Source organism: Physeter macrocephalus, chromosome 18 (genome assembly GCF_002837175.3).
Source record: "Physeter macrocephalus isolate SW-GA chromosome 18, ASM283717v5, whole genome shotgun sequence".
NCBI classification, from domain to species: domain Eukaryota; kingdom Metazoa; phylum Chordata; class Mammalia; order Artiodactyla; family Physeteridae; genus Physeter; species Physeter macrocephalus.
The window spans coordinates 69,816,839-69,843,695 of NC_041231.1; the positions used below are offsets into that span (position 1 = coordinate 69,816,839).

Sequence of the window (26,857 nt, forward strand, 5' to 3'; positions counted from 1 at the left end):
TTCCAACTTTATGCCACGGAGAGACATCCGTGACTTTTTTCTTTACGGAGTCCTGTTTGTCTCCAGGGATAGCTGCAGTGTGGAAGAGAGGTTGTTAGCTTCTCTATTCAATAGGCCGTTGCCTTGGTCTTAAGGAGAGAATAGTTTTTGAGTTCCATCCTGGAGCTTGCCAGTGTTAAACTCTTTCCTGCATAAAGCATTAACGATCTTAGGGTTTTTACTTTCTGAATTCTATTAGTGATTAGTTGAGTGTATCTGATTCTATTTTCCCACCTTCTTATTTTTATTTAGATTCTCTCTCCAGTCCTCAAAAGAACGCCCTTGAGAGAAGCCCCTCTCAGGGCCGACAGGCTGTCTTTCAACCTCCAGCATGGAATCGCCTACGCTCTAGCTGCTTGGTAATACGGGTGGATGACTTGGACGTCCACCAGGTAAGGAGCCCACGACACAGGGAAACAGGGCTGGAAAGGGGTGGAGCAGTTCATTTGGAATGCAACAAATGTGATCAAGGTTGTAGAATTCGGAGGCTGTTTCCCCCACTTTCAGGTGGATTTGACACTTTGGTCTGTTTCTTTCTGAGTGTGACTGCTGAGGTCAGGACTTGGGATTCTCCACTTTCCTCTGAATACCCCACTACAAACCTTTCACTGAAAAAACGAACTCGTAGATAGTGTTAGTCAGGTGTGAGAATGCCTGGAATCTGCGTGAAGAGCACTCTGCTCCCTGTGACAGACTTTGGAAGAATTGTAGAGGCTTTATCCTCCTATCTCAGAGGAAATTGAGGAAATTCTATTCTGGGTGCTGTATAGATGCTAACAGCAACTTGTGACTGCATAGGTTTCTACAGCTGGACAGCCAAGTAAGAAGCCATCGACACTCCTTTCCTGCAGTCGGAAACTTCACAACCTCCCCACTCAGGTCTCTGCCATTCATATTGAGTTCACAGAGTATTACTTCCCCGATAATCAGGAGCTGCCGGGTAAGCATCTGCTCTGGTCATTCCTTACTGTCTTGCTCTTGCTCTTCGCATTTGTCAGCCTTGGGGGCTCTCTGCTTATATTGTTTGTCATTTGGAGTTTTACGTGTTTTGAGTAAGTTTAGCACACATTTGTTGAAAACTCTTCCCTGTGTAAATATATACCTTTGATAATAAAATGAATATTAGCTGATAAGTGAGGGTTGAGCTGCTACTCCATTCATGGTGATTCTTTTTTTCTCTGCTTTCCAGTTCCCTGTCCCAATCTTTACATTCAGTTAAATGGTCTGACATTTACTATGGATCCTGTCAGCTTGCTCTGGGGAAACCTCTTCTGCCTGGATTTATACCGCAGCTTGGAGCAGTTCAAAGCTATCTACAAGCTGGAAGATTCAAGCCAGAAAGATGAACACTTGGACATCCGACTGGATGCCTTCTGGTTGAAGGTAGGGTAGAGAGTGGGATTTTTGTTCCCTTTTGGCAGCCACAGCTGCACTTCTACCATGGCTATAATCCAAGGTTCGGCTCTGTCCATTTGATAGAAGTAAGGAAAGCAGTTTTACAGCCCAAATGGTCTTTCACGTGTGTATTAATGGTGGGTTGCAGAGTTGCTCAGCTGGCCATTCTGAATTGGGTTTCATTTTCTCTCTGAAGGTGAGCTTCCCGCTGGAGAAGAGAGAGCGGGCTGGGTTGCACCGTCCCCAGGCCCTTGTCTTCTCTGCATCAGGCGTGACTGCCACCAATACACGTCACGCCCCACATTGTAGCTGTCCAGACCTCCAGAGTCTCTTCCGGGGTTTTGCTGCTGCTGAGTTCTTTCATTCCAATTATGTTCAGTTTCCCAAGGTGCCAGGCGGCTTTAGCCTTCTGCACATGCTGTTTTTGCATCACGCCTTCCAGGTGGATTCCCGACTCCCTCAATCTAGTGCCCTCCATCCCCAGAGGCTTAAGGCTTCCCAGGATCTCTGGTCCATCCACTTCACCCAGATCTCCTTGGACTTTGAGGGAACAGAGAACTTCAAAGGCCATTCCTTGAATTTTGTGGCCCCCTTCCCCTTGTCGATTTGGGCCTGCCTACCCCTCCGCTGGCAGCAAGCCCAGGCACGAAAGCTCCTTATGGCCACAGAAGGGAGGCTGAAAGCATCCGCCAGCTTTGGCAGTCCTGTCCATTCTGAGGCCCTTGCCCCTGACACTGTGTCCCATCAGAGGTCAAAGACTGAGCATGATTTGAAAAGCCTATCAGGCCTTACAGAAGTCATGGAAATTCTGAAAGAAGGCAGCAGTAGTGTGGATAACAAAGGGCCTCTGACAGAGCTGGAGGACACGGCAGATGTGCATGTGCTCGTACACTCGCCTGAGCATGTCCGAGTGAGGCTTGACCACTACCAGTACTTGGCTCTCCTCCGCCTGAAGGAGGTGCTCCAGGGTCTTCAGGAACAGCTTACTAAGGATACCGAGGCCATGACTGGGTCTCCTCTGCAGGACCAGACAGCTTGCATTGGCGTCCTCTTTCCCAGTGCTGAGGTGGCTCTGCTCATGCATCCTGTCCCTGGGGCTGTCGAAGCTGACTCTGAGGGTTCAGATACTACGAGCCTTGTAGATTCAGAGCTGTCTCCTTCAGAGGATAGGGAGCTGAAGTCTGATGCCTCCTCAGAACAGGGCCCAGCAAGCCCCAGGAAGGTTCTGGAGGACAGTGGCGTTGAAAATCTGGATGCATCCCAGGATAGGCCACTGCCTCTCCATAGCAATGGAGAAGTGCAGGACTCAGATTCTCTTGCACAGCAGGAGGCAGGGAAGGGCCATGAGACAGTTGATTCCTTACAGGCCAAGAGACTGAGCAGTGCCCAGGCACCTAGCTCACCAGCTGAGTTGAAGCCCCCAGGGGGCAAGGATACTGCTGTGAATGGACAGGGTGAGCTCATCCCCTTGAAGAACATTGAGGGAGAATTATCAAGTGCTATTCACATGACCAAGGATGCCACAAAGGAGGCTCTACATGCCACCATGGACCTCACCAAGGAAGCTATGTCCCTGACTAAGGATGCCTTCAGTCTGGGCAGAGACCGAATGACCTCCACCATGCACAAGATGCTGTCTCTGCCCCCAGCCAAGTGAGTGGTTCTCTGCCTCCTTCATTCGCCTCCTCTCTCCCTCCTAGCTCTGGCCATTGGGCTCAGGCTTCCTGCCACGTGCACTTGTAGATTGGGAAGCACCGCGTGGTCCAGGAGCGTGTATGGAATGGCCTAGTTAATGTGGCAAAGCCTTTAGTTTTCAGAGCTGCCTGTAAAGCAGTGGAAGAACTTTCAGGCTACTTAGAGGATATAGGCATACCAGTCAGAGGGACTTTATTTTCAGGACTACACCTAATTCTGTGATAGGGGAAGAACCAGAAATTGCAATAAAATAACAAAATCCCATGGATTTTCTCATGCCTCCATATATCTTAGCCTGGTCTTGGGCAGTTTTCAAGTCAACATTTATTGCTTCTTAGCATCAAGCTATCTCCTCTTTCACTGATTCACTGTTATTGATACAGCTATGCTGTATCAGAATAATAATAATACTTGGCATCTGTATGATATTTTATTCTTTTCAGTGGGCTCTCATATAGTATTTTGTTTGATGTAATCCCCACAGCAGCTCGGGGAGGTCACTGCAGATGTTTGTATCCCCAGTTTATAACTGAGGAAATGGAAGCTTCAGAGAGGATGAGCCCATGGATCCTGTATCTTATAACTAGAAAAGCTGGGGCTTTGGACTTGCTCTTTCTGGTACACCTTATCAGTATCTGTCAGAGTAATAGAGAAGGAAGAATTTCACTCATCCGTTCAACAAGTATTTTTTGAGCCCTTACTGTGTGCCAGGCCCTGTGTTAGACGCCGGGGCTACACTGGGGAGTAAGCAGAAAACACAGAAATGCGCAGTCAGAAGCGTGGGAAGGTATAGATTTTTCCATAGGTGCCTGTGGTTTTAGGAAAGATAATGAAAACTATGGGAAATCTTTGCTGGGACACTTCGTGGTTTGGGGACCATGGTTTGAAGATCAGTGGCTTTAGAACTTTTGTCTAAGTGGATTTTCTTAAGTGTGTCTCAAAGCAATGCCTGCGGGTATACTAGTACCTGCTAGGCCTAGATAGCCTAGGAGGAAAGAGAAGGAAAGCTTAAAGGATTAATTATGTAATAATACTAGGCAACATTTATTGAGTACTTTCTATGTGTCAGGCCTTGTCCTAAATATTACAACATTAATGCATTGAATTATTGTAAGAACCCTATAAGGCAGGTCCTAATATCACTCCACATTTTACAGATGAGAAAACTGAGGCTCAGAGAGGTAAGAAACTTGCTCAAGATCACACAGCTTGTGAGTGGTGGGGTGAGGATTGAAAGCCTGGACTCCCAGTCACCTAATGTGCTGCCTTTTCTAATTAGAGAAGAGTAAGGGAGATGGGAAAAGAGGAGAGGTAAAAAGGAGAAAAGAAAGGTGTGTGATACAAACTCTTTTTGAAACACCAACACTGACTTCCTAACTGCCCAGGCCAGTGGCCTTTTCTCAGTCATCTTTTTCCAGGACTCCTCTGTGCAGTCAGCCTTGCTGGTCAGTTCATTCTGGGCACTTGTAACCCACCCAGTTCCTTGCACTTCTCGGAAGGAGTCTTTTCTTTTCCCCTGGCTGCTCTCTTCTTCCTTTTATCCTGTAAATGAAACTGTTCCACAGCACTAGGCTGTCCATATTCTGATCACTTTTGTCATAATTTTTATTTTTTAAATTATAAAAATGATTTGTATTCATTTCATTGACAATGTGGAAAAATAAAAGAATAAAGAAGAAAATGTAAGTCACTTGTAATGACACTATCCAGAGATAGCCATTATTTACATTTGCATCTGTTTGCTTCCAATTTTTCTACACATATTTGTGTATCCATGTGAATGTTTATATGTGCCTACTCATATAAAATACACAAATATTATTTTATATTATTTGCGTATTTATATTATTTCTATATAATATAGAAAATTTCCAGTTTTATTCACTTTATGATTTATTGTGCATAGTTTCCCATTCATTAGGTATTTGAACATATAACTTTTTTTTTTTTTTTTTTTTTGCATTACGCGGGCCTCTCACTGTTGTGGCCTCTCCCATTGCGGAGCACAGGCTCTGGACGCGCAGGCTCAGCGGCCATGGCTCACGGGCCTAGCTGCTCCGCGGCATGTGGAATCTTCCTGGACCGGGGCACGAACCCGTGTCCCCTGCATCGGCAGGAGAACTCTCAACCACTGCGCCACCAGGGAAGCCCTAATCATGTAATTTTTAATTGCTCTATTATATTCTTGCAAATGGGTGTATCATAATTTCTTCGTCCAGTCCACCCTCTGGGGGGCATCATTTAGTCTGTTTCCAATTTTTTCTCAGGTAAAACCAAGGCTGTGTTAAATGTCCCTATTTTTGTGACCATTACTCTTTATGCATATCTAAATCTTTAGAATAAAACCCAGAAGTGGAATTATTGGGTCAAACACTACAAACATTTTAAGGTTCTTGATGTATTTGCCAAACTTTCAGAAGGTTTATATCACTCTGCAATTTTGAATACATTTGACCCTTGATCAATGTGGTGATTAGGAGCACTGAATCTCTGTGCAGTTGAAAATCTGCATGTAACCTATAGTTGGCCTTACCTATAACAAGTTCCTGCATATACGTGTTTCCAACGCATCCACAGATTCAACCATCCATGGATTGTGCAGTACTATAGTATTTACTCTTGAAAAAAATACGCATATAAATGGACCTGTGCAGTTCAAACCCGTGTTGTTCAAGGATCAGCTGTACTTTCGCTCTAGGTTATTTTGTCCATCTCCTCACGTCTGCGAGAGTCCTTATTTTCAGTCCTGACTTCCCTCCCCTCCCCTGCTCTTGCTTTAAAACTATCTACTGCCCATAGCTCCACATTGATCTCCCAGGGGTGCCTTGAACCTCACATATATAAAACTAAATTCCTTATCCCTCCCTCCCCCGGCCAGTTCTCTTTTTCTTTCTTTTTTTGGTGGCATCATTCTCTTGCTCATTCAAGCTCTGCCTCTTCCAGGCATTTGTCAGGTTCTGACCATACTTTTAAACTTAAGCATGCTTCAGAATCATCTGGAGGCTTGTTAAAACACAGAGTGCTGAGCCCTGTCCCCAGAGTTCCTCGTCCAGTAGGTCTGAGATGGAGCCTGAGAAGCTGCATTTCTAATGAGTTCCCCTTTAGATGATAATGTTCCTATGAGGATGACGCTGGGAGCACAGCTCTAGGGAGTCTCACATCCGTTTCTCCTGTCTGCTCCCACATGTGGACTATTTTAGTGAACCATTAGTTGATTTCCTCATTGGATATCTTTCCCTCTCTGGCATATTTGGAAAAGGCAGATCAAACTTCTTTTTTTAAAAATTAATTAATTAATTGGTTTATTTATTTTTGGCTGCATTGGGTCTTCGTTGCTGCGCGGGCTTTCTTTAGTTGCGGTGAGCGGGGACTACTCTTCGTTGTGGTGCGTGGGCTTCTCATTGCGGTGGCTTCTCTTGTTGCAGAGCTCGGGCTCTAGGCGTGCGGGCTTCAGTAGTTGTGGCACGCGGGCTCAGTAGTTGTGGGACACGAGCTTAGTTGCTCTGCGCCATGTGGGATCTTCCCAGATTGGGGCTCGAACCCATGTCCCCTGCATTTGCAGGCGGATTCTCAACCACTGTGCCACCAGGGAAGTCCCAGGTCAAACTTCTTAAACCACAGGTATGATCTTATTATTTCCCTTTTCTAAAACCTTTTGGCTTTTTCTTTATTCTCCCTGAATTGAGTTTGAACTTCTTAGTGTGGCATAATCAGTTATTATGATATATCCATATGGCACTTTACAGTTTTTGTTTGTTTGTTTGTTTGTTTGTTTTTTTGCGGTACGCGGGCCTCTCACTGTTTTGGCCTCTCCCGTTGCGGAGCACAGGCTCTGGACGCGCAGGCTCAGTGGCCATGGCTGACGGGCCTAGCGGCTCCGCGGCATGTGGGATCTTCCCGGACCGGGGCACGAACCCGTGTCCCTTGCATCGGCAGGCGGACTCTCAACCACTGCGCCACCAGGGAAGCCCAGTTTTTAAAAATAGACTCTATTTTCTAGAGCAGTTTTAGCTTCACAGCAGTATTGAGTAGACAGTACAGAGATTTCCCATATGCCTCCTGCACTTCACAGTTTTCAGAGCACTTTCATGCATTATCTTTTGTCCAGGGTTTTCTATAATCTGGCTGCCACTCATGCGGTAAAGTGAAAAAAGCACTTAGCAAGAAGTTAGGAGACTTGGGTTCTTCTTAATTCTACCTTTAACTGGGACTGAGTCAGTTTCTTCACCTATAAATAAAATTGGAGGGTGGGCACATAAGGTCTTTAAAGGTTTCTTTAAAGAAACCTTTCTAACTTTATCTTCTATTCCTCTCCCCCGACAAAACTTACGCTCCAGCTGAGCTGAGCTCTTTACTAGTCTCCAAAGGTACATTTCGTTTTCTGGCTCCATGCCTTTGCTCATGCTGTTTCTTCCCCATAGAAGGCCCTCTTCGTCATCTCTTTCACAGTCCTTCAAGGACCACCTCAAACATCATCTCTTTCCACAGAGCTGTTCTTTTCATCCTTTCCCCTCTTTGGTATTGCCTAGCCTTTGGCTTGTACCCCTGCCCCTCTTACAGTGTGTGTGACTTACTACCATATAAGGTTATTTGTGTATAAGTCTCCTCTCTCCTGACAGAATGTACATTCTTTGAGGACAAGGGATGTCTTATTCATCACTCCGCACCACTGCCCGGTGCCTTGTATGGTGCCTTGTATGCAGAGGTTATTCAGTAAGTACTTGAGGAATGAACATGGGTTTCAGGTACCATTCATAAGCACCAGGGCTGTAGGTAGTTGGTCTTTTCTGTACATGGGATGACCCTGAATAACCTTGACATTTGATATGGGAGAACTGCCTATGCAGTTTGAAATACTGGCATATGAGGATTCAGAAAGGCCAGCAGTTGAAAAGTGGTCTTGTAGCGGGTAATAGTTGACATCAAAGTTTATGTATACAATAACGGTCTGGGCTGAAAAGGATGGGTATTGCAAGGTAATGGAACAACATACCTCCTAAGCCACATTTGTGGGTTTTGTTTTTGTTTTTTAAACAGGGAGCCCATGGCCAAGATAGATGAGGGGGTGGCAGCCCCAGTAGGTGGAGGTGCTGCCCGACTCCGATTTTTCTCCATGAAGAGGACAGTATCTCAGCAGTCATTTGATGGTGTCTCATTGGATAACAGTGGCCCCGAAGACCGGATTTCAGTGGACAGTGATGGCAGTGAGAGCTTTGTGATGCTCTTGGAGTCTGGTAGGTGTAAGCAGAGCCGGGCAGAGTTGTAGAGCCCCAAGAGTGTTCTTTGTAATGCCTGTATTCAGACCAGCAGGATGCAAAAGGAGCTGAGATTTGATAAAGTAGACATTTTCTTAATAAAAAAACCAAAAGAAGAGAGAAATTTTAGTGGATTTGTGGCTCTGACTTTATCCCCACATCTTCTAGGTTATTGATTAGTACTTGACCTTTATCACAGAACAACACTCAAAGGAGAGAGCGCTAGTCTTACAGCCATGTAGCTGTGGCGGTAAGACTAATTCTGTGGCTGTATCAATGGTGTGTGTGTTTGTTGTCTGCTTTTTGCCTAAACTATGTATTTTATTGTTGGAAAATAACTAGGAGCTTTTTGTCTATGATAAAACAAGTAACCTTTAGGCATTAGATTAATCACCACTAGGAGTTAACACTAGTTCTTTCAGCTTATTGAAATGAAAACTTTTAAAATCGCCCCTTAAGAGTATCTAAATGAAAATAAAAAGAGAATGTACTGTTTCTTAAGCTGGATGGTATATATCCATGTTTGTTTTGTTATTATTATTAATTTCTTATGGGAAAATCCAAATATTTTAAAAGAGAATCAAATAGCGAACTTTCATATACCCATTACCTAACTTCAGATATTAAGAACTCATGGCCATTCTTGTTTTATATATTCTCTGCCCACTTCCCTTCCTCCCATATTATTTTGGAGCAAATCCCAAACATATCGTTTTATCCATAAATACTTTCATTATGCATCTCTAGAAAATACAAATTTTTTAAATATTAAGAATTAAAAAAAATTATGATAAAATACACATAACATAAAATTTACCATCTTAACTATTTTAAACTATAATTTAGTAGCAATAATTACCTTCAAATCATTGCACAACCGTCATCACTATCCATCTCCAGAACTCTTTCATCTTGCAAAACTATACCCATTAAACAATAACTCCTCATTCCCTCTTCCACCAGCCCCTGGCAATCACCATTCTACTTTCTGTCTCTATGAATTTGACCATCTGGGTACCTCACATAAATGGAACCATACGTGACTGGCTTGTTTCATTTCACATAAAATGTCCTTAAGGTTCATTTACGTTGTATGTAGCATGTGTCAGAATTTCCTTACTTTTTAAGACCATTATTTGTTGTATGTTTATACCACATTTTGTTTAACCATTTATCTGTCCATAGACACTTAGGTTGCTTCCATTTACAGACTTTTTTTAAGGTGACCAAATACCATTGTCCTTTTAAAAATTAACAATAATTCCCTAAATTCATTAAATATCTAGTTAGTCTTCAAATTTCCAGGTGTCTTATGAGTGTCATAAGTGTTTTGTTTTTACAGTTGTCACTGTTTTTAGAGATTGGATTTGAATAGAATTTTTTGACTCTCAAATTCTTTTGTTATCTTTCTTATGCAGAGTCTGGTCCAGAATCTCTTCCACCAGGATCTCTTCCCAATGTCTTAGAGAGTGCTGGTGTTCAAGGGAGCCCTGTTGCGGATAGTTATGGCCAGGGGTCACCAGAGGCCAACAGTTCAGCCTCACCCGGTGGGGAAGACCTCCATCTTCACCTGGTCAGCTGTTCTACTTTCTTCTCTGCAGAGGGTAGGCTCTAAGCTGGAAGCTTGGGACTCAGCTAAGGGAGTCTCCTTTTACAGGTCTCAGTTCTGGTCCTGAAGGTGAATGAGGTGTCTTTGGGGATTGAGGTACGTGGTGAGGACCTGACTGTGGCCCTGCAAGCAGAGGAGCTGACCCTCCAACAGCTAGGCACCGTGGGACTCTGGCAGTTCCTGCATGGACAGTGCCCAGGTGAGGATGGTGGGATTGCCGGAGAGCTGGTGGGGTTTTTCTGGGGCATCCATAGCTTAACTTGCTCCTGGCACTGTGCTCCAAGGGCAGCTACCTTAGTGCCAAGCCCTTGGCGCTTCTCTCCAGCAGCCATTAGGGGGAGGAAGAAGTCTAATGAAGCCTCCTTCTTGCAAGGAGCCTCCCAGAGCTCTTTCTGGGGTTTTGCACTCAGTAGGCTAGTCTCCATCCTCACCTCCCAGGTGCTCCTTATGCTTATACATGAGGACTGTGTCCACTTCTTTGTGAGGCTGCTAACATCAAGCTATATCTGATCAGGGAACTTCTGATTCAGTCCTTTGATGTGAATTATCATTTATACCTTAAAAGATGACAGGAAAAATCTGGGTTTAAGCTACATGCTTTGTTTAAAAGTTTTTTTAAAAATATTGAGTAGAGGGCTTCCCTGGTGGCGCAGTGGTTGAGAGTCTGCCTGCCGATGCAGGGGACGCGGGTTCGTGCCCCTGTCTGGGAAGATCCCACATGCCGCGGAGCGGCTAGGCCCGTGAGCCATGGCCGCTGAGCCTGCACGTCCGGAGCCTGTGCTCTACAACGGGAGAGGCCACAACAGTGAGAGGCCTGCGTACCGCAAAAAAAAAAAAAAAAAAAAATTGAGTAGATACTAAAGAATACTTGTAAAATATATATAAGGTATAAAATAACAACAGTACAATGAACCCATGTACCCACTACCCAGTTTAGTAAATAGAACAGTACCGTTAACTTTAAAGTCCCTGGGAGTCCCTCTCCAGAACCTTCCTCTTGCCTCTCACCTATCATAGGGAATCACTGTCCTGAATTTTGCATTTCTCATTCTCCTGCTTTAAAATTCTTCTGCATGTGTTTGTATCAATGTATTATTTAGCTTTGCAGTTTTTCAGGTTTTTCTAAATGGAATCATGGTTTGTATTCTTTTGTGATTTGCTTCCTTCAAGCACCATGATATTCTTCAAATTCTTCTAGGTTGTTGAGTTAGCTATAATTTATTCAATTTTACTACTATATAATATTCTATTGTAGAAATGTACCACTTTTTGCTTTTTTAAAAACTGCTTCTGCGTACTATGAAATTCACTCCTTGTAAGTATACAATTTGATAAATATTAGTAAGCTTACAGGGTTCTACAACCATCACCATCACCCCCAAAATATCTCTTGTACCCATTACTCTAGTTACTTCTTCAGTCTATTCTGAACAGGCATTTGGGTTGTTTCCAGTTTTTTTGCTATTTCAAATAGGGTTGTCTTGACATGCCCATCCTTGTACACGTCTCCTGATATGTATGTTGGAGAGTTTCTCCAGGTTTATATTCCTGAGGAAATAATTGTTAGGTCATTAGGATAGGTATAGCTTTAACCTTAGTAGATAATGCCAATTTGTTTTCCAGAATGGTTGTACCAATTTGCATTTATATAGGTATGTAAGTTGTTTCATAGCCTTGGCTACACCTGAGATTATGCTTTATGCAGTTTTGAGTAAATTAGCATAGATCCCACTTGGCTTCCTCAGAGAGAGGTGAGAAGACCAAGACTTGGAGAAAGGAAGAGATGATCAAATTTAGCAGAGCTGAGGGTCCTCTGTTTGTTTGTTTGCTTATTTGTTTGTTTTTGGCTGTGCTGTGTGGCTTGCGGGATCTTAGTTCCCTGACCAGGGATTGAACCTGGGCCACAGCAGTGAAAGCGCCGAGTCCTAACCACTGGACCGCCAGGAATTCCCAAGGGTCCTCTGTTTTAAGAGCTTTGCCTTGGCCATCAGCCCAGTGCCTCTGATTCATAGAAAGACCAGCTTTTTATTGGTCCTTAACATCCCTTCTGTCATGAGAGGCATTAGAGCAAAGTAGCCAAGCCCACAGTCTTTGCAGTCAGGCTGCCTGCGTGCAAATCATATCCTTGCTACTTACAAGTTGTGTTACTTTGGGCAAGTTACTCTGTGTGCCGTAGTTCTTTCATCTCTAAAATGGGAATGATAATAATACTTCCGGCCCAGGGAATATATATATATATATATATATATATATATATATATATATATAAAGTGCTTAGAACAATCACTGGCTAGTAATTAATTAATATGTTTTCCTTCTGTCTTTCTTCTCAAAGGCACAAGCTTTCAGGAAGCCTCAACTTTGAAGACTGGCCACATCAGGCCAGCTGTAGGCCTTCGCTTTGAGGTGGGGCCTGGTGCAGCTGTTCATTCCCCTCTGGCCACACAGAATGGCTTCCTACGTTTCTTGCTTCAGGACTGTGACCTTGAGCTGCTCACTTCGGTGCTCAGTGGCCTGGGGCCCTTCTTGGAGGATGAGGAGATCCCACTGGTAGTTCCCATGCAGATTGAGCTCCTGAACTCTAGGATCACTCTAAAGGTGAGAGGAACTTTTGGGTTTTACCCTAGACTTTGTCAGGCAAGAGATTCTGGCAGTGACAGCTGTTAACTTCTTCTCCTGTCCCTGTAAAATGTGGTGAGGATCAAGTAAGGAAATGCATATTAGCATTCTTTGTCAGTATTACAGTAGTACATAAAAATGTGTTGCTGGCAAAGAGTCCTGGGTTCAAGTGAGGGGATCTTGTCTCTAGCCCTGACCCTTGGCATGCAGCATGACTGTGCAAGCCCATTAGGTTATCAGATCCTCAGTCTCACCACCTCTAGGAGTGGGAGAGACTCAATTATGCCTCTCACATCTCGCAAGAATGTGTGGATAAACATACATTTGACATAAAAGTGCTTCCAGGGCTTCCCCGGTGGCGCAGTGGTTGAGAGTCCGCCTGCCGATGCAGGGGACACGGGTTCATGCCCCGGTCCGGGAAGATCCCACATGTCGTGGAGCGGCTGGGCCCGTGAGCCATGGCTGCTGAGCCTGCGCGTCCAGAGCCTGTGCTCTGCAATGGGAGAGGCCACAGCAGTGAGAGGCCCGCGTACCGAAAAAAAAAAAAAAAAAAAAAAATGCTTCCAGCTCAATGGTAGAAGCATGGCTTGTTACCTAAGTTGCTCTGAGCTGGTTGGGGGCATCATGTGGTTTCTCTCTTTCCTACAGGACGATATCCCCCCCATCTATCCGACCTCTCCAGGCCCCATCCCCATCACTCTATCTGTGGAGCACGTTGTGCTGAAGCGGAGTGACGATGGTGTGTTCCACATAGGCGGTGAGTTGGGCTCGTCAGCCTCCCGGCTTCTCTGCCTTTTTGCTCCTGTAAGGGAATAGGTGACAACTAGGAATAGTCTGCATGTTGCTGGCAGCTTGTCATTTAGAACCTTTACTTTTTTCCAGCTGCTGCTCAGGACAGACCATCAGCCGAAGTACTTAAAAGTGAGAAGAGGCAGCCCCCAAAAGAACAGGTGTTTCTGGTGCCCACAGGGGAGACTTTTGGTCCACAGGTGAGGATATAACTGAACAGCACCTTTCCCATAAACCCTGAGGGGCTGTAATCACAGAAGCTGGTAAAACCCAGAGAGCTGAAAAGGTTGCTTGTGCTGGGTACAGCTGGGTGTTCTGGGCTCCTGTCACCTAACAGCAACTTCTAGAAGTGCTGAACAGAGGGTGTAAGTCAGGAGCTGGAGGTGAATAGTTGCTGATGACATCTTCCACCTGTTGCTGTCCCTGCAACTGATGAACTCTGAAGAGGGGTTTAGGCTCTTAGAAAATATCTAGTTGGGTTCTCTTGATCATTGACCGTACTTGTGGGTTGTTCTGCTTGAATTCTTACTCCTTGTTCCCTTACTGGATGTTTCTGCAAGGTGTGTTACCTTATTCATTCACTGTGAATTACTAATTGTTCCTCAGGTACAAGAACTGCCTACCCTACAAAAGGAACTTATAGAAACTAAACAAGCATTGGCTCATGCCAACAAGGATAAAGAGAAACTTCTTCAGGAGATTAGGAAATATAACCCCCTCTTTGAGCTCTGACTGCAGTGGCTCAGCCATCTGTGCCAAGGAGAGAGGAGGAGATCACCAGCAATCACACCACCTGTGACAGGCACCATCCAGTGTTGGACAAGTCAGCTAAGGATGCTCAACTCACTCCTCGTGGTGTCCTTTCTACTAGCAGTTCTGACTTGGATGGAAGACAGGGCAAAGTATTACCACGTTCCAGGAAGTTGGGGGCAGCTTTGTGCGTGGCTCAGGCATCACGTCTTTCCTGTATAAAGCCTTTTGGCCCTCTGCACACTAGGTGGAATCTCCTCAACACTGTAGGGTCATTTCACCGTCTGGTTTCATAGCAGAGACATTTGCTTGCTCCACCTGTGTGAACAAGGCAGAGTACCCGTCTCCTCAGTTGGTCACCCACAGAGCCACCAAAGATTCTATGTTCCAGAGCTTCCTGTAGTGGACCTGAGAAGTCCTTGGCCTGAGCTTCGGCCGCGGTAGTAGAGTGGAACAGGAAATAGCCAGCATGGCGGGAGCCTGGGGAGGCACAAGAATAAATGAGACATGGATTCTGCCTTGTTTGGAAAGGAAACCAAGCTCATGTCATCTTGGCTCATATTACAATCAGATTTTTCAGGGTTAAGCTTTCTTTCTGTGATTCTTTCATCGCTGTGATGCTGTGGTAGGAAGTAAACAACAGTAACAGCTCACTTGTATCATCTTTCCCTTCTATAACGCAATTTGTTTGAAATTTAAGAAGAAACTATTCACCCTGAGCTAGGTTGAAGGCATGACATGGTGAGGATCGGTAGGGGAGCTTGGTTCTGCGCCGCTGTTGCTGGCCATGTCCTGTCTCTCTTCCACAGCTGCACCTCACAGGTTATTTCGTGTCTCCCTGGGGTCCCTGGCACATCTGCTCTCCCAGCCCTATGACTTTCTACCAGCACTCTCATTAGCACTTGGTGGTTTGGGAGCTGAAAATGTGTTTTAAACTGTAACAATAACATCTCAGCCTGTTTCCTCTCACCCCCCTCTATCACTGTGGCTTTTTAAAATCATGTTAGTTTGACTTAAGTAAAAGACAAAGCAAAACAAAACCCTTCAACCTAGCTAGGTTTTGCCCCTGCCTGATGAAAGAGCTATTTCCCCCTCTTTCTTTACTACCGAATTATTTACCAACACTCTATCTTCATCCATACTGCTCTGTGATATACTTCAAGCTGTGTTGGACAGAAGTTCATCAGCTAACTCACCTTGAATTGGCAAGATGGCAAAATAGTGATTTAGTAGTGTCACTAAAGTCTTAATCACACATGACCTACTGAAGGAAAGATAAAATGGTTTCCTTTATGGGAAATCATGCCTGACTTGAATATTCTAGTTTTTTGAGGATAAAAAGAAATATGTGTTCAAGAAGGAACAAGATCTAATTTGCTCAGACTTTTATAGACTTTTGTTGTGGTTCTTCACTAAGGCAGTCTTAAAAACAACAATTACTATGAGATTATGGGAATGTTCTGTCATGCTTAAGAAACAACGTAGAGACGTAAAAATAAACACCTTTCTAGAGAGAATGTTAACAGGGTAATTTCCCTATGGGTTGATGCTTGGTTTAACCTTATTTAAGAATTTTATAAATAACCTGAAAGTAGGATATTACAGTGCAATCAAATGTCACTGCTTCCAGGCAGTGAAAGATAAATCAGAAGAAATTGAAAAAAAAAAAAGTGAAATTGCAGAAGATTCACATACTGGGCTGTGAATACTCAGGAAAGTGACAGGTGAGGTTCTGTGTAGGTAAGTGTGAAGTAACGCACTTATGGGAGAATCAGCAACCAGCGAGGCAGTGAGCTCTGTTAGAACTCAGGAAAGAAACCTAAGCATTGCTGAGAGGGAGGAGGGGTCAGTGTTCTGCTGTGGCCAAAAGCCCGACTGCATCATCAGGAAGGGCACGTGGAGCCAACACAGAAAACAGCACCTCATGCAAGGCCATGGTAATGTCTGAATATCTGTGCACTTCTAGTGACCTTATTTACAAAGTATATGGTGAAGAGAGGAAAGGTCCAGAGAACAGCAAAAATTATCAGGTGGTGGAGGTACTTCCACATGTGGACACATCTTTAAAATGTTGGCTCCAGTTCTGGAAAGATGAAAGCTGAGGGTAGTGTTAGATCAGATATTCAGTCAAGAGCAGGGACATGTTCTTCAGGTCCCAAAATACTAGCTCTAGGTCTGTACCTATTAGCCTTAGGTAAAAGAAAGCACTTCTCGTAGCAAATCAGAAACTTCTAGAGGTCATTGTTCAAGAAGTGGTGCTGGCAGAAACTGTATGGGTGCAGAAGGTTTAAGAGGAATCCTTGCATGATGGTTTTCCAAGAGGAATTATGGAAAACTAGGGCTATTTGGTGATATACAACGGAGAGGGTAACTGCATCCCTCCACAGACTCCCCCTTAAGTGCCTCTTTCAAAGGCAGAATGATGAACAAAAAGAATCACTGCTCCTCTCAAGTATGGCATTTCTCATATGTTTAAAGGGGGAGGAGGGAGAGCCAGTAGCCAGAAAATAGAATTATTCAACCTTAGGTTCACCTGAATTGGTATAAAATCACATTCTGATTCTCTTCCCTTCCCCTCCTCTTCTACCCACTGTGTCCCTCCATGCAAAGAATTGCTTGGTACACCCTCACTTTAAGCTTGTGCTTGGTGGGAGGCAATAGAAACAAATCTGGCAAGCACTGAGGCTCACCCCTTTAATGAGCAGAGCTCAGTCAGGTTTCTGGGCTCTCTGGCGCTCTCATCCATGTGACAAATGGAGCCCTAGAATTTGAATTTCCTTATGTGACAGCTTTGGGCATTGTGTCTTGAAGTTCCTGCCTCAGGAAATGTGGTTGGGGTCAATGTCCCATGGAATTTTAGTAAAAATCATCTTGTATAACTTCATACTCCTATTCATTGGGGGAAGAACGACTTTCATAATGAAGAAATGTGACCTTGTTGGTAGTCCTCAGGATAAACGTAAAGGAAAAAGACAGAAGGAAAACATAGTAGTATCAGCTCCTTTGGACTGTTTACAATTTCTGCCTTGGAGCTCTAAGACTCTGTGAACAAGAAATAACAATACCTCAAGAAAATGTCTGGAGTGATAGCACCGCTATCCCTCAAAAGACTTCAGCCACCGCACACCACCATTTCAGCTGTGAAGCATTTACACCTATGTATCATCTATGATTGTCTAGAGTTCCTGTTTACACAGATATACTAGAGATGTGCATATGGACTGGTTTAAATCTCTCTTAGCTGAGCTGCAGGGACGGTTATCAATCTCAAATTCTGTTCTCAACTCACTGGAATAATTAACCTAGTTTATTAGACTTAGGACAGAAGGAGTAGGTTCTGTTCTCGTGATGGCTGCTTTCTGCTGTGTATTTGATCTGACCCTCATTTTGCCACAGGCCTCAGCCTTTACGTACCCTTTTTCATGGTTCTGAAAGGAATGGTTCCTGTCTATGGAATATACAAGGGATAAGCCACCCCTCACATACCCCATAACTTAAATGCTTCCATTTAACCCATTTACATCAGTTTCCCCATAGGCTAGTTCGGGGGTAGTGGAAAGAAGAGGTAGTTTGAACATAGTGATATGGGAAGTTTCCATTCCAAACCTTTAAGTGTTTTTTTTTTTTCTCTCCCCTATTTAATACTTGCCTAATCTTCCAAAAACAGTTATAGTAATATCACAAAACTATGGAAACAACATTGCTACACAAGCTAGTAGGATGACAACTGGTTATTTGAGAACTGCAGGAGCTGTGTCATTGCCTTGTGATTTACCATAGTAATTACTGTGTTTCAAGAGATTCTGGTGTGATGTCCTATCCTTTCAGGGACTATGGCCTTCCCCAGGATCTTTCCCCACCTTCTGCTAGAATAGTAATATTCCCATTCACCTCTGGGTAGGTATGGATAGTAGCTGTTGTTGAATGGGGATTATTTTCTCCCTCTCTTAAAACAGATACAAGGGGAAACACTCTCAGATAACCTTAAACTGTGAGGCTTTGCTAAGTGGCTAGACTTGGGATGTGAACTTCCTTCTTTATTATTTGTAAATTTCAGCCTTATCCAGTATCTCAAATTGCAATAGGTATAGTTCTTATAACCACTCAAAAAGCTCCCTCTGAGAGCTGAGAGAAGATCTGTTTTTGTTTCTCCCTTCAATATATTAGTTTTTGGTCAAGATTTAGCCTGAGTCTTACAGCATTTCTTTGTGGAATACACTACTTAAGTGTCTTCTCCATTGGCTAACTACATGTTTAAAGCCATGAGTTTTAATGTAAGATACGAAAATCCAGATTTGCCCAACTTTGTGTGTCCAGGCTGTTTTCCCCACTCAGGGTGCTAAACAGAATTGGAATCTTTACTAAGACATGCTCAGGAAAGCTTCAAAAGAGAACAGCTTCAAAACCCCTCTCCTTATGACACCAAATGATTGAGAGGAAAGAATTCTTGGGGATTGCCAATTATATTACAGTAGCCTTATTACTGCTAATCACTGTCAATAAAAGGTCACTCCATTCCCCTCTACGTGAGGAAAACAATGAGAATGTATCCAATGAACTGGAATATTGGTCAGTATTGGGAAATATTAATGTTACAGTATCTAATCAAACCTTGAGTGTACTGGTTCTGTGAACCACTTGAAAAAAGCAAATTAAACTTATTAAACAGTATTGGTTCTGGTATATCTGTTTATAGCAATTGAAACATGGGTTTTTACATTGTTTTTAAGTACTTTAAGTACTCTTTTATGAGATAAAATTTTAATGGTTCTGGTAGGAAATGGGGAGGGCTCAAATTTTCACAAAAAAGCCAAGACCAGTTTTATTCTGACACCAAAAAAGAACGATGAACTTCTCCCCACCATTCCAACCTGCTAGCCAGAAAATGAATGCACACTTGGCAAGTTGGAAAACAGTTTAATGATCACTCACCAAAATGTTTACAAGGACAGACTATTCCACTACTGCTGTCACCGTGTCCTTCACGGTAGAGTATCACAAGTCAAAAGTTTCTGATTGTTTCATTTACTTAAAACCAAATGTAAGAAACAACCTAAGTCATTGCAACTTCAGGCTTCAATGTGAAACCGTCAAACCGTCTTGGAAGCGTTTTCTTTCTGAAAGCAGCATTCCTGTCCAGAAGATGCTTAAGGCTCATCAACCTTTCTTCTTCCAACTAGCCAGTAATAGTTAAATGCCTCAGATTGCCCTCAGAGGTCCCAACATTTAGTCAAGGCAAGTATGAAACAGGCTGCATGCCTTCAAGGTGTAATGAATATCAGAGTTTTGAGGAAGACATTAAAGCATCATGGAATCCTTCGAGGACTGAGATACTAAAGCACCAGTGCAGAGAGTCTCATGCAATAGGAAGTCTGGAATGAGTACTTCTTCCTTCAGTACCAGGCCCTTCTAGACTGTGGTTTAGAAGAAGATGATTTTTTTGTGCTTCGAGTTGGGAATTTGCCCCTTCGACTTCAGCCTCCGAACAGCCTCCCTCATATGTTTGGGTTGTAGCGGTGGCATTTCTCCCCACTTCTCACACACATCCAGTGCTAAACAGAGGGCAAGGAGAGAGTTTCATTATCACACAAGAGCTTATGTATTACAATCCTTTTGAGTCCTGTAATTCTCATTAACTCTTCTTAAGCTTGCTAAAGAAATAAACCAAGACATTTTCCCTTCTTAAGAGAATGCTATAAAATGTATCATGTTAGCTTTAGTATATCCCACATCAGGTTTTATCGTAGGCAAGAGTTTAAAACATATCTTCTCCTTAAATAATAGGTATTTCACCAGCTAGAAATTAGCAATGGGCAGCAGCCAGGTTCTTTACTTGATGGACAGGGGGCAGTTCCCAGGGATCATAACATCAGGGACAACTACTCACCATACCACACTGGTCAGCCCCAGTGATTGCTTTTTTTTTGTATCTTTACTTTTGGCAGCAGAAATGAGCAAAATCCATTGGAGGAAAATACAAAGTCTGCTTCTGTCACCCTGGGCTGAGGACAGGAATCAGGAGGGCAGATTTCCTAGGTGTTTCCAGGTCTTCCAGTATTGAAACTTTCAAGGAATAATGTTCATGCTCTCCTGAATGCAAGGCTCCCTTTATAGTGTAAATGGAAACCACCACTGGTGCCTTAATAAGTCCCTCACTATAGATATTCTTGGAAATAAGACCACCACAGGCTCAATCCAGTATTTAGACCAACACCACTCACCTTCTTCTACCACCTCCCCGACGAAAACTTTGGAAATACCAGACATAGCAATAACAACATTCTGAGACACAGAGGTACCAGTGATGGACTGGATCAGCTTGAAAGAAGGACAAAAGACTGTGATTAAGGTAGTCAAGGACTGGCTTTGGAACATAGTACCCATAAGAGCTCTGCACTGAAAGAGTTCGCTAAAGGCTGGATCTGAAATTGACACCAGTAAAACAAAAGGATTCAGGTGTATAATGGCCTATTCTATTTGTTGAGACCCTATCCCTAGACTACAAAATCACAACTGGTCAGATTATTGAGGGGCATGCTATTTTTATTTTCCTGCCTAAATGTTCCACCAACTTGCCTAACACCTCACTTCAAAATGCTAATGGATACAGCTCTTGAGTCTCATTCAGTTCTCATAGCTCATGGAAATGAGTGTGGTAGTCCATCCTTACCCTTTTAATGGCGGCCTTAGGGAAAGCTGACCGGCGATACATTTCATAACGGTTCAGCTGCTCCTCAGAAAAAGAAGAAACCAGGATTCTAGACAAAGATTCAGGTAATTAAGTTCACTTATTAGAATGAATACTTAAGATATATATTACTATGTCAATAAAAGCAAGTCTCAGATATTTAAAAAATAAATTTTTCAAGGGATCAATAGTATTAGGCTTAGTGTTTATGAGGAATGAAGAGAAAGCATTTCTACTCTTTCGGAACTTGACAATAAGTGAAATGCAAGTTCCTTTCTTACTTCACTAAGAACAAAAACAATGTTGGGTCATTGAATCACACTATACAGGTTATGTTTTCAGCATTAGGCTCTCTCTCCCCATAAGGCTACCTCACTACACTTCACATTAAAGATAAAAATTTAATATGTAAATTTATATTCAAACCAGTAGTTTCCAACATTAACAGATTAAGGGGAAATTTTATAAAATATATGGAAAAGGGTTAATAATCTTAATATATAGTTAAATTTTCAAATAAATTAAAAGATGGCCATACCAATTTTAGAAAATGAGCAAAGGAAGTGAATAGGAAATTTACAAAATATACCAATGGCCAATATATAGAGAGGAAAAACATTAAGCTTCAGTATTAACTAAAGAAATTAAAATGATGAACTAAAGCAAGATTAACATTTTTCATAAAACAGATAAAGAAGTATTAAAAAGCATGGTATTAGTGAGGATGGGAGGACACAAACTCATACATGCTGGTAGACTGTGAGGTGGAACAACCTTTTTGGAGAATCTGGAAATACAAATGAAAATCCTTTGAAAATGTTCATACTGTTTAAACTACCAATTACCTTCTAGGAGTTTATTTTAGGAAGTAAATGGACAAGTATGCAAAGATGTGCTCAAAGATGTTGATCATAATGTTGTCAAAAGAGGAAAAAAAAAAAACCCAGAACAACTACAGAAATAGGTTACATTATAGTGCATCCACATAATGGAATACAATGCGGCCATTAAAAATTATGATTTATGGGCATATTTACTGACATGAAAATATTTAGCTATATACTGATATATCAAACATTAAAGAATATATCTGAAAAGGTATATACCCAAATATATACCCTGGGTAAACTCTGGGTGGTGGAATTGTAAGTAATTATTTTTTCTATTTTTCTGTATTTTCTGAATTATTTGCAATGAACCCATACCATTTTTACAATCAGAAAACATAATGAAGCTATTTCCATTTTGAAGAAAATTATGACCTAGACGTATAATTATTGACATGGAAAACATTTACCATATATAATGTGGAAAACAGGTTACATCTTTGAAATTTTAAATTTAATTTATAGATATATATATGTAAAGAAAATATCTTGGTGAATATACATCAAAATATTAACTGTTTATTTTGGTGGTATGGTGATATTTTTCTTTTTACTTATATTTTCTATACCATAACATAATACAATATTAATTGCTTTATTTTCTTTTGAGTTTAAAAAAGAAAAAAAAATTTAAGGACAAGAAAAATGTATTAACTTTGTGTGGCCAGGTTAGAGCCTTGAAAGGGGAAAGATCAGAAAAGTGACTTACTGCATCTTTTGAATCTCATCTTCATCCACTTTCTGCTTCTTCTCTTTCTTTTCTTTGGTATCTATTTTCAGTTTTTTGGCTGCAGGAGTAAGTAATGATGAGTCTTCCCTTTCAACTGCTGTTAAATCTGAGATATCCTGACTCTTGAGCTAAGAAGACAAAAGAAACCCTTTATATATTTGGCCTACTTCCCAGACTTGGGTAAGGTAAGAAGACATCATTTCTCATTACAACACAACAAATCCACTTATTTCTATAGTTTTTTGGTTCCAGGCATTGGCTGTACCATCAAATATAAGCTACCCTGTCTCTCCTAAAGGAGTTTTTAGCCCAGCTGTGGAAAGAAAACCTACTACATAGTCCAGTTTTCCAGGTTAGCTATGATCCTAGTTCCAGTTATCTGTTTACAAGGGCAATGTAGTGCCAAGGATCATGAAAACCACTCTCCCCGATCCCCTTCTTCTGACCTCATTCTTTAGAGGGGATGTCATAAAAGTCCTCTCCACCCAGCCAGCTCTTCTTCATCTAAATCTATAGATCTCTTTACTGATGATGATCCCATGTGGAAAGAATATTAAAAAGGAGGCACCTTCTCATCAAAACAGTGTTTTTTTGAATTTGGGACTTTTAAGTGAGCTTCTCCCACATGTAGGGCTCTTTTCTTCCTATCTTTCAATACCACTGTATCATGCAAATATTTACTTCCGATTACTAGACTGAACTTTATTTTTTAGTTCTTTTAATTAATTTATTTTTGGCTGCATTGGGTCTTTGTTGCTGCGCGCGGTCTTTCGTTGCAGCAATTGGGGGCTACTCCTTGTTGCGGTGGCTTCTCTTGTTGAGGAGCACAGGCTCTAGGCACGCGGGCTTGGTAGTTGTGGGCTCTAGAGCGCAGGCTCAGTAGCTGCGGCACATGGGCTTAGTTCCTCCACGGCATGTGGGATCTTCCCGGACCAGGGCTCGAACCCGTGTCCCCTGCACTGGCAGGCGGATTCTTAACCACTGCGCCACCAGGGAAGCCCTTAGACTGACAACTTTTTGAAGATAGGTTTGTCTCTTATTTATCTCTCCTCACATAAATATTTACCATTGTTTTACTCATACTAGATGTTTAATATCTGTTTAATAACGATGACAAAAAAAATCCAAACTTCATCCCCTCCAACAATATAGAATCTAAGGATACAACAAACCTCATTAATGAGATTTAACTTCTGTTTCCTTAAAGAGAAACTCACATTTAAACTCATACAGGAATATGAGAAGTACGTGAAAGCGAAGGCAGTAAATATTTAACAACCTTTTCAACTTCTTCTCAAGTTACTGATATATACAAATCTTCTAACTTCTTTGTGCTTCAATTTTGGTGATTTATATTATCCTTAAAAATGAGCCATTTTTCTTGAAGTTTCAAAATTGTTCTAAACTTGAACATCAAATTTTCTTAAAGGTTAAAGATCTCCATATCAGTGCCTATAGCCCTTTCTTATTTCATAATGTTGTACATTTACATTTCAAATAACCAGGTCTTAATTTTATTGTTTATGTTTTTAAAGCACTAATTCATTAACATCTACTTTCATCCTGATTAATTCCTTGCTCCTACATTCTTCTGGTTTATTTTGTTCTTTTATTGGTTTCTTGAGCTGGGTGCTTATTTTCAATATCTCTTGTTTGTTAGTAAAAATATGTAAGGTTATGAATTTTTCTTTAAATAAAGTTTTGGTCAAATCCCATTGGATTTGATGTGGCGTTCTCTTTGTTAATTTCTTTAATCCAAAGGCTATTTAGAAACTAGTTTAAAATGTCCAGGTGTTAGTTTTTTGGAGGGAGTGGGAGTGGAAGAAACTTTTTGTTGTTAATTTCAGGTTCTATTGCACTGTACTAACAGGATATGATGTTATGATTTCTACTTTTAAGAATTTATGCTTTTCTTTGTGGTCTGGTATATGATCAATTTAAAAAAGTGTTTCACAAGCATCAAAAATTTTTTTTATCTTCTAGGTGCAAATTTCTGTATGTAGTGAGCTTTTTGCTTGACTAAGCTAATTATTACTTAAATCCTTTCTGTCCTTGAGATCTGTTTTAAAAGTTCCTTCTTAAAATAGTTTTGTCACATTTTTCTTTTTCTAAAAGTTCTTAACTTTATATATTTCGATACAACTTTATGCTCGGAAAGGCTGTTTCCATTTAAAACAATGTCTTCACCCATGCTCTCACACTTATATTCAAACAGGAATTATAGCTCTGAGACCCCAAGATTCTACCTTTAGAAATGGAACCTAGAGAACGCTGAGATTCTAGTATCCTGACTGATGCTCAGCGGAGCAACATTGCTGAACTCTTGGGATGGCACAATTGATAGGTTTGGTGCTTTAGAGACCCTTGGACATTAGCACCCAGGTCACTGGTAGCAGTTAAATGTCCCAAGAGGATAAGAACGTGACTAAATTAGTAACTACCTCAAAGTCTCCCTTTAACGACTCTGCAGCCTATAATGACAAAGTTACACTTAAGCAATATCTAAGAAACCATACTGGGGTGAAAGTGGTACTAGGAATCCTAGGTTCTAGCTTTTGCCCTAAGTTTCAGTGTCGATTGGCATTGACCTCAGTTTCATCACCAGGAAAACCAAGAGATTATTTGAAATTCCCTTAGAAGTAGCTTTAACGCCTAAGGGCAGGGATTAAAAATATTGACCCAGTGCTTGGGTCTCTGGAACTGAACCGGCTCTGAAGGTTTTGTCTCCTCTCTCCCGCCAACCCCGCGATGGCAGATCTAAAGGGTCATGGTGAGTTCGACTATCTTAGCTTGGGAGGGACCAGCCAAGAAGCCTGTCAAGCAGCCCGTGACACAACTCCTCCGGCCTCATCAACACATCTCTCCCTACCTCGCCTTCTTCAGCCGAGGCCTCCTTCAATTCCCCATCTGCGTCTCCGTCAGTTTCCTCCGGGATTCCGTCCGTGTCAGTAACCCCCGGGCCCCCAGGAGCAGGGGCCGTCTCATCTGACTCCCCTGTCTCTCCACCTTTTTCCGTGGGCGACTCGCAGGCATTATCCATGGCGGCGAGAAGAAGGGAGAGGAGATCGCGGTGCTATCAGACTCAGGAGCTCGGGACTCCGCGCAGCACCGCAGCCCAGGAGCTTACTTCCTGTCGTCGCGCTGCTATGACATCACCCATACCGCTCCTCCGAGGGGTCATTAAGAGGCGCGCCTAGAGGACTTCAGGGCTCCGATTTACTTCTGATTTGGTGGCGGTGGGGAGAGGAAAAATTGAGGGCACGGAAATCAGTTTGTGGATTTTCCACCTTGGGAAACCAACATTTGTAAAGGAGAGCTTTGTTGTTTACTGAAGGGCTTCTTTTTCCTTTCCGTCTTTCTCAAAACGCAGTGTCAGTGAACTCCGTCCTTAATCCGCTTTCCTCAGGGTAAAGTTTGGGGACAGGAGAAAACTCAATTCCGTTGTTCGCCCTTGTTGTGGGATGCGGCTACCGGGCAAACGCCAGGCAGGAACTCAACCTCTTACAGTTCAATTGAACAGAGACTTCGGGCTTGTGTTAGCATTGAATTGCCAGCATTTCTCTTCCGTTCCTCAAGCACCTAGAAAGAAAGAAAATAGTCATACAGCTTGAACAGAATTTATCCAATGCATTATTAACTCCACAACTAGAGTGTCTACTTCGAGCCAGGAACAGTCCTAGCACCACAAACAAAACAGGCGGTTTCTACGCAATTGTATGATTTTCCCAATTCACCAGGACTCAAGATTGGGGTCGGTTTTACAAATCTCACTTTTAATGTCACTTTGGTTAATGTCATCAAAAGTAAGAGGAAATAGGGGCTTCCCTGGCGGTCCAGTGGTTAGAACTCCGCATTTCCACTGCAAGAGGAGCGGGTTCGATCTCTGATCCGGGAACTAGGATCCCGCATGCCTCGGGGGCGGCTAAAAAAAAAAAAAGTAAGGGGAAACAAATCCTACCGGGAGGGAGATATTTCCTTTGAGTGTTTCGCTTTAACGAGCGATTTCAGGGATTGGGAGCATGAAGTGCGGATATTTACCTTTTAAAATTTTCCTCTCTTTCTTCATTGCGGTACGTAGCGGGGGCATTTTACTCACGTCTTTATCGCTAGGTTCCCACACCCATTACATATATATGTGTTCAGAAGGAATGGCCTTGGAAATGTAGGTGCGCGTTACCATATTTCTCTCTTTGTTTCTACACTGCCTGGATGAGTTACCGTATTTTCTGTCCTGCGAGCTCCCAAAACCTTTGGAAAAGGAGAGCACTTCGGGAGGCGCAGACAGGTGAACCGCGTTTGTTCCCTTCCACTTATACAGCGGGTGACCCTGCGACGCTCTCCTCTTGACCTGGGAGGCCTGTCTCTGCGCAGCAGGGTGCACTTGGCGCAGACCACAACCAC

The 26,857-nt window shown here is 42.5% G+C and overlaps 2 protein-coding genes across 5 annotated transcripts in view; one reads left to right on the forward strand and one right to left on the reverse strand.

Moving 5' to 3' along the window:
* Positions 1-14,737, forward strand: part of BLTP3A (bridge-like lipid transfer protein family member 3A) — a 52,964-nt gene extending 38,227 nt beyond the window's left edge. For all 3 annotated transcript variants that reach the window (XM_055079367.1, XM_028478407.2, XM_007106288.4), the window contains 11 exons: positions 292-431; positions 838-979; positions 1,229-1,422; positions 1,631-3,087; positions 8,167-8,363; positions 9,803-9,957; positions 10,042-10,192; positions 12,329-12,591; positions 13,261-13,369; positions 13,495-13,601; positions 14,008-14,737. In XM_055079367.1, the coding sequence (XP_054935342.1) occupies positions 292-431; positions 838-979; positions 1,229-1,422; positions 1,631-3,087; positions 8,167-8,363; positions 9,803-9,957; positions 10,042-10,192; positions 12,329-12,591; positions 13,261-13,369; positions 13,495-13,601; positions 14,008-14,133 (3,041 nt within the window). In that variant the 3' untranslated portion in view covers positions 14,134-14,737. The remainder of the gene's footprint in view (positions 1-291; positions 432-837; positions 980-1,228; positions 1,423-1,630; positions 3,088-8,166; positions 8,364-9,802; positions 9,958-10,041; positions 10,193-12,328; positions 12,592-13,260; positions 13,370-13,494; positions 13,602-14,007) is intronic.
* A 2,438-nt stretch (positions 14,738-17,175) lies between these two features.
* TAF11 (TATA-box binding protein associated factor 11) lies at positions 17,176-26,763 on the reverse strand. 2 transcript variants are annotated; one of them, XM_007106286.4, is made up of 6 exons: positions 26,495-26,760; positions 25,326-26,035; positions 22,436-22,584; positions 20,822-20,909; positions 20,373-20,469; positions 17,176-19,703 (listed from the first exon to the last, which is right to left on the reverse strand). In XM_007106286.4, exons 2-6 carry the CDS (start codon positions 25,494-25,496, stop codon positions 19,573-19,575), a joined length of 636 nt encoding a protein of 211 aa, XP_007106348.1. In that variant the 5' UTR covers positions 25,497-26,035; positions 26,495-26,760; the 3' UTR covers positions 17,176-19,572. The 2 variants fall into 2 exon arrangements, with proteins under 2 accessions (XP_007106348.1, XP_028334209.1); XM_028478408.2 differs by lacking the exon at positions 20,373-20,469 and having other exon boundaries at positions 26,495-26,763.
* Between the last annotated feature and the right edge of the window lie 94 nt (positions 26,764-26,857).

Bases quoted from the DNA above. Each gene is read 5' to 3' on its own strand.
- TAF11 (XM_007106286.4), bottom strand. From the start codon at position 25,496: ATGGATAATGCCTGCGAGTCGCCCACGGAAAAAGGTGGAGAGACAGGG. The intron at 20,910-22,435 runs GTAAGTCACTTT...ATCTTTGTCTAG, and splicing joins GATGAGATTCAAAAGATGCA to AATCCTGGTTTCTTCTTTTT. The intron at 20,470-20,821 runs GTAAGGATGGAC...CCTTCTTTCAAG, and splicing joins CTAAGGCCGCCATTAAAAGG to CTGATCCAGTCCATCACTGG.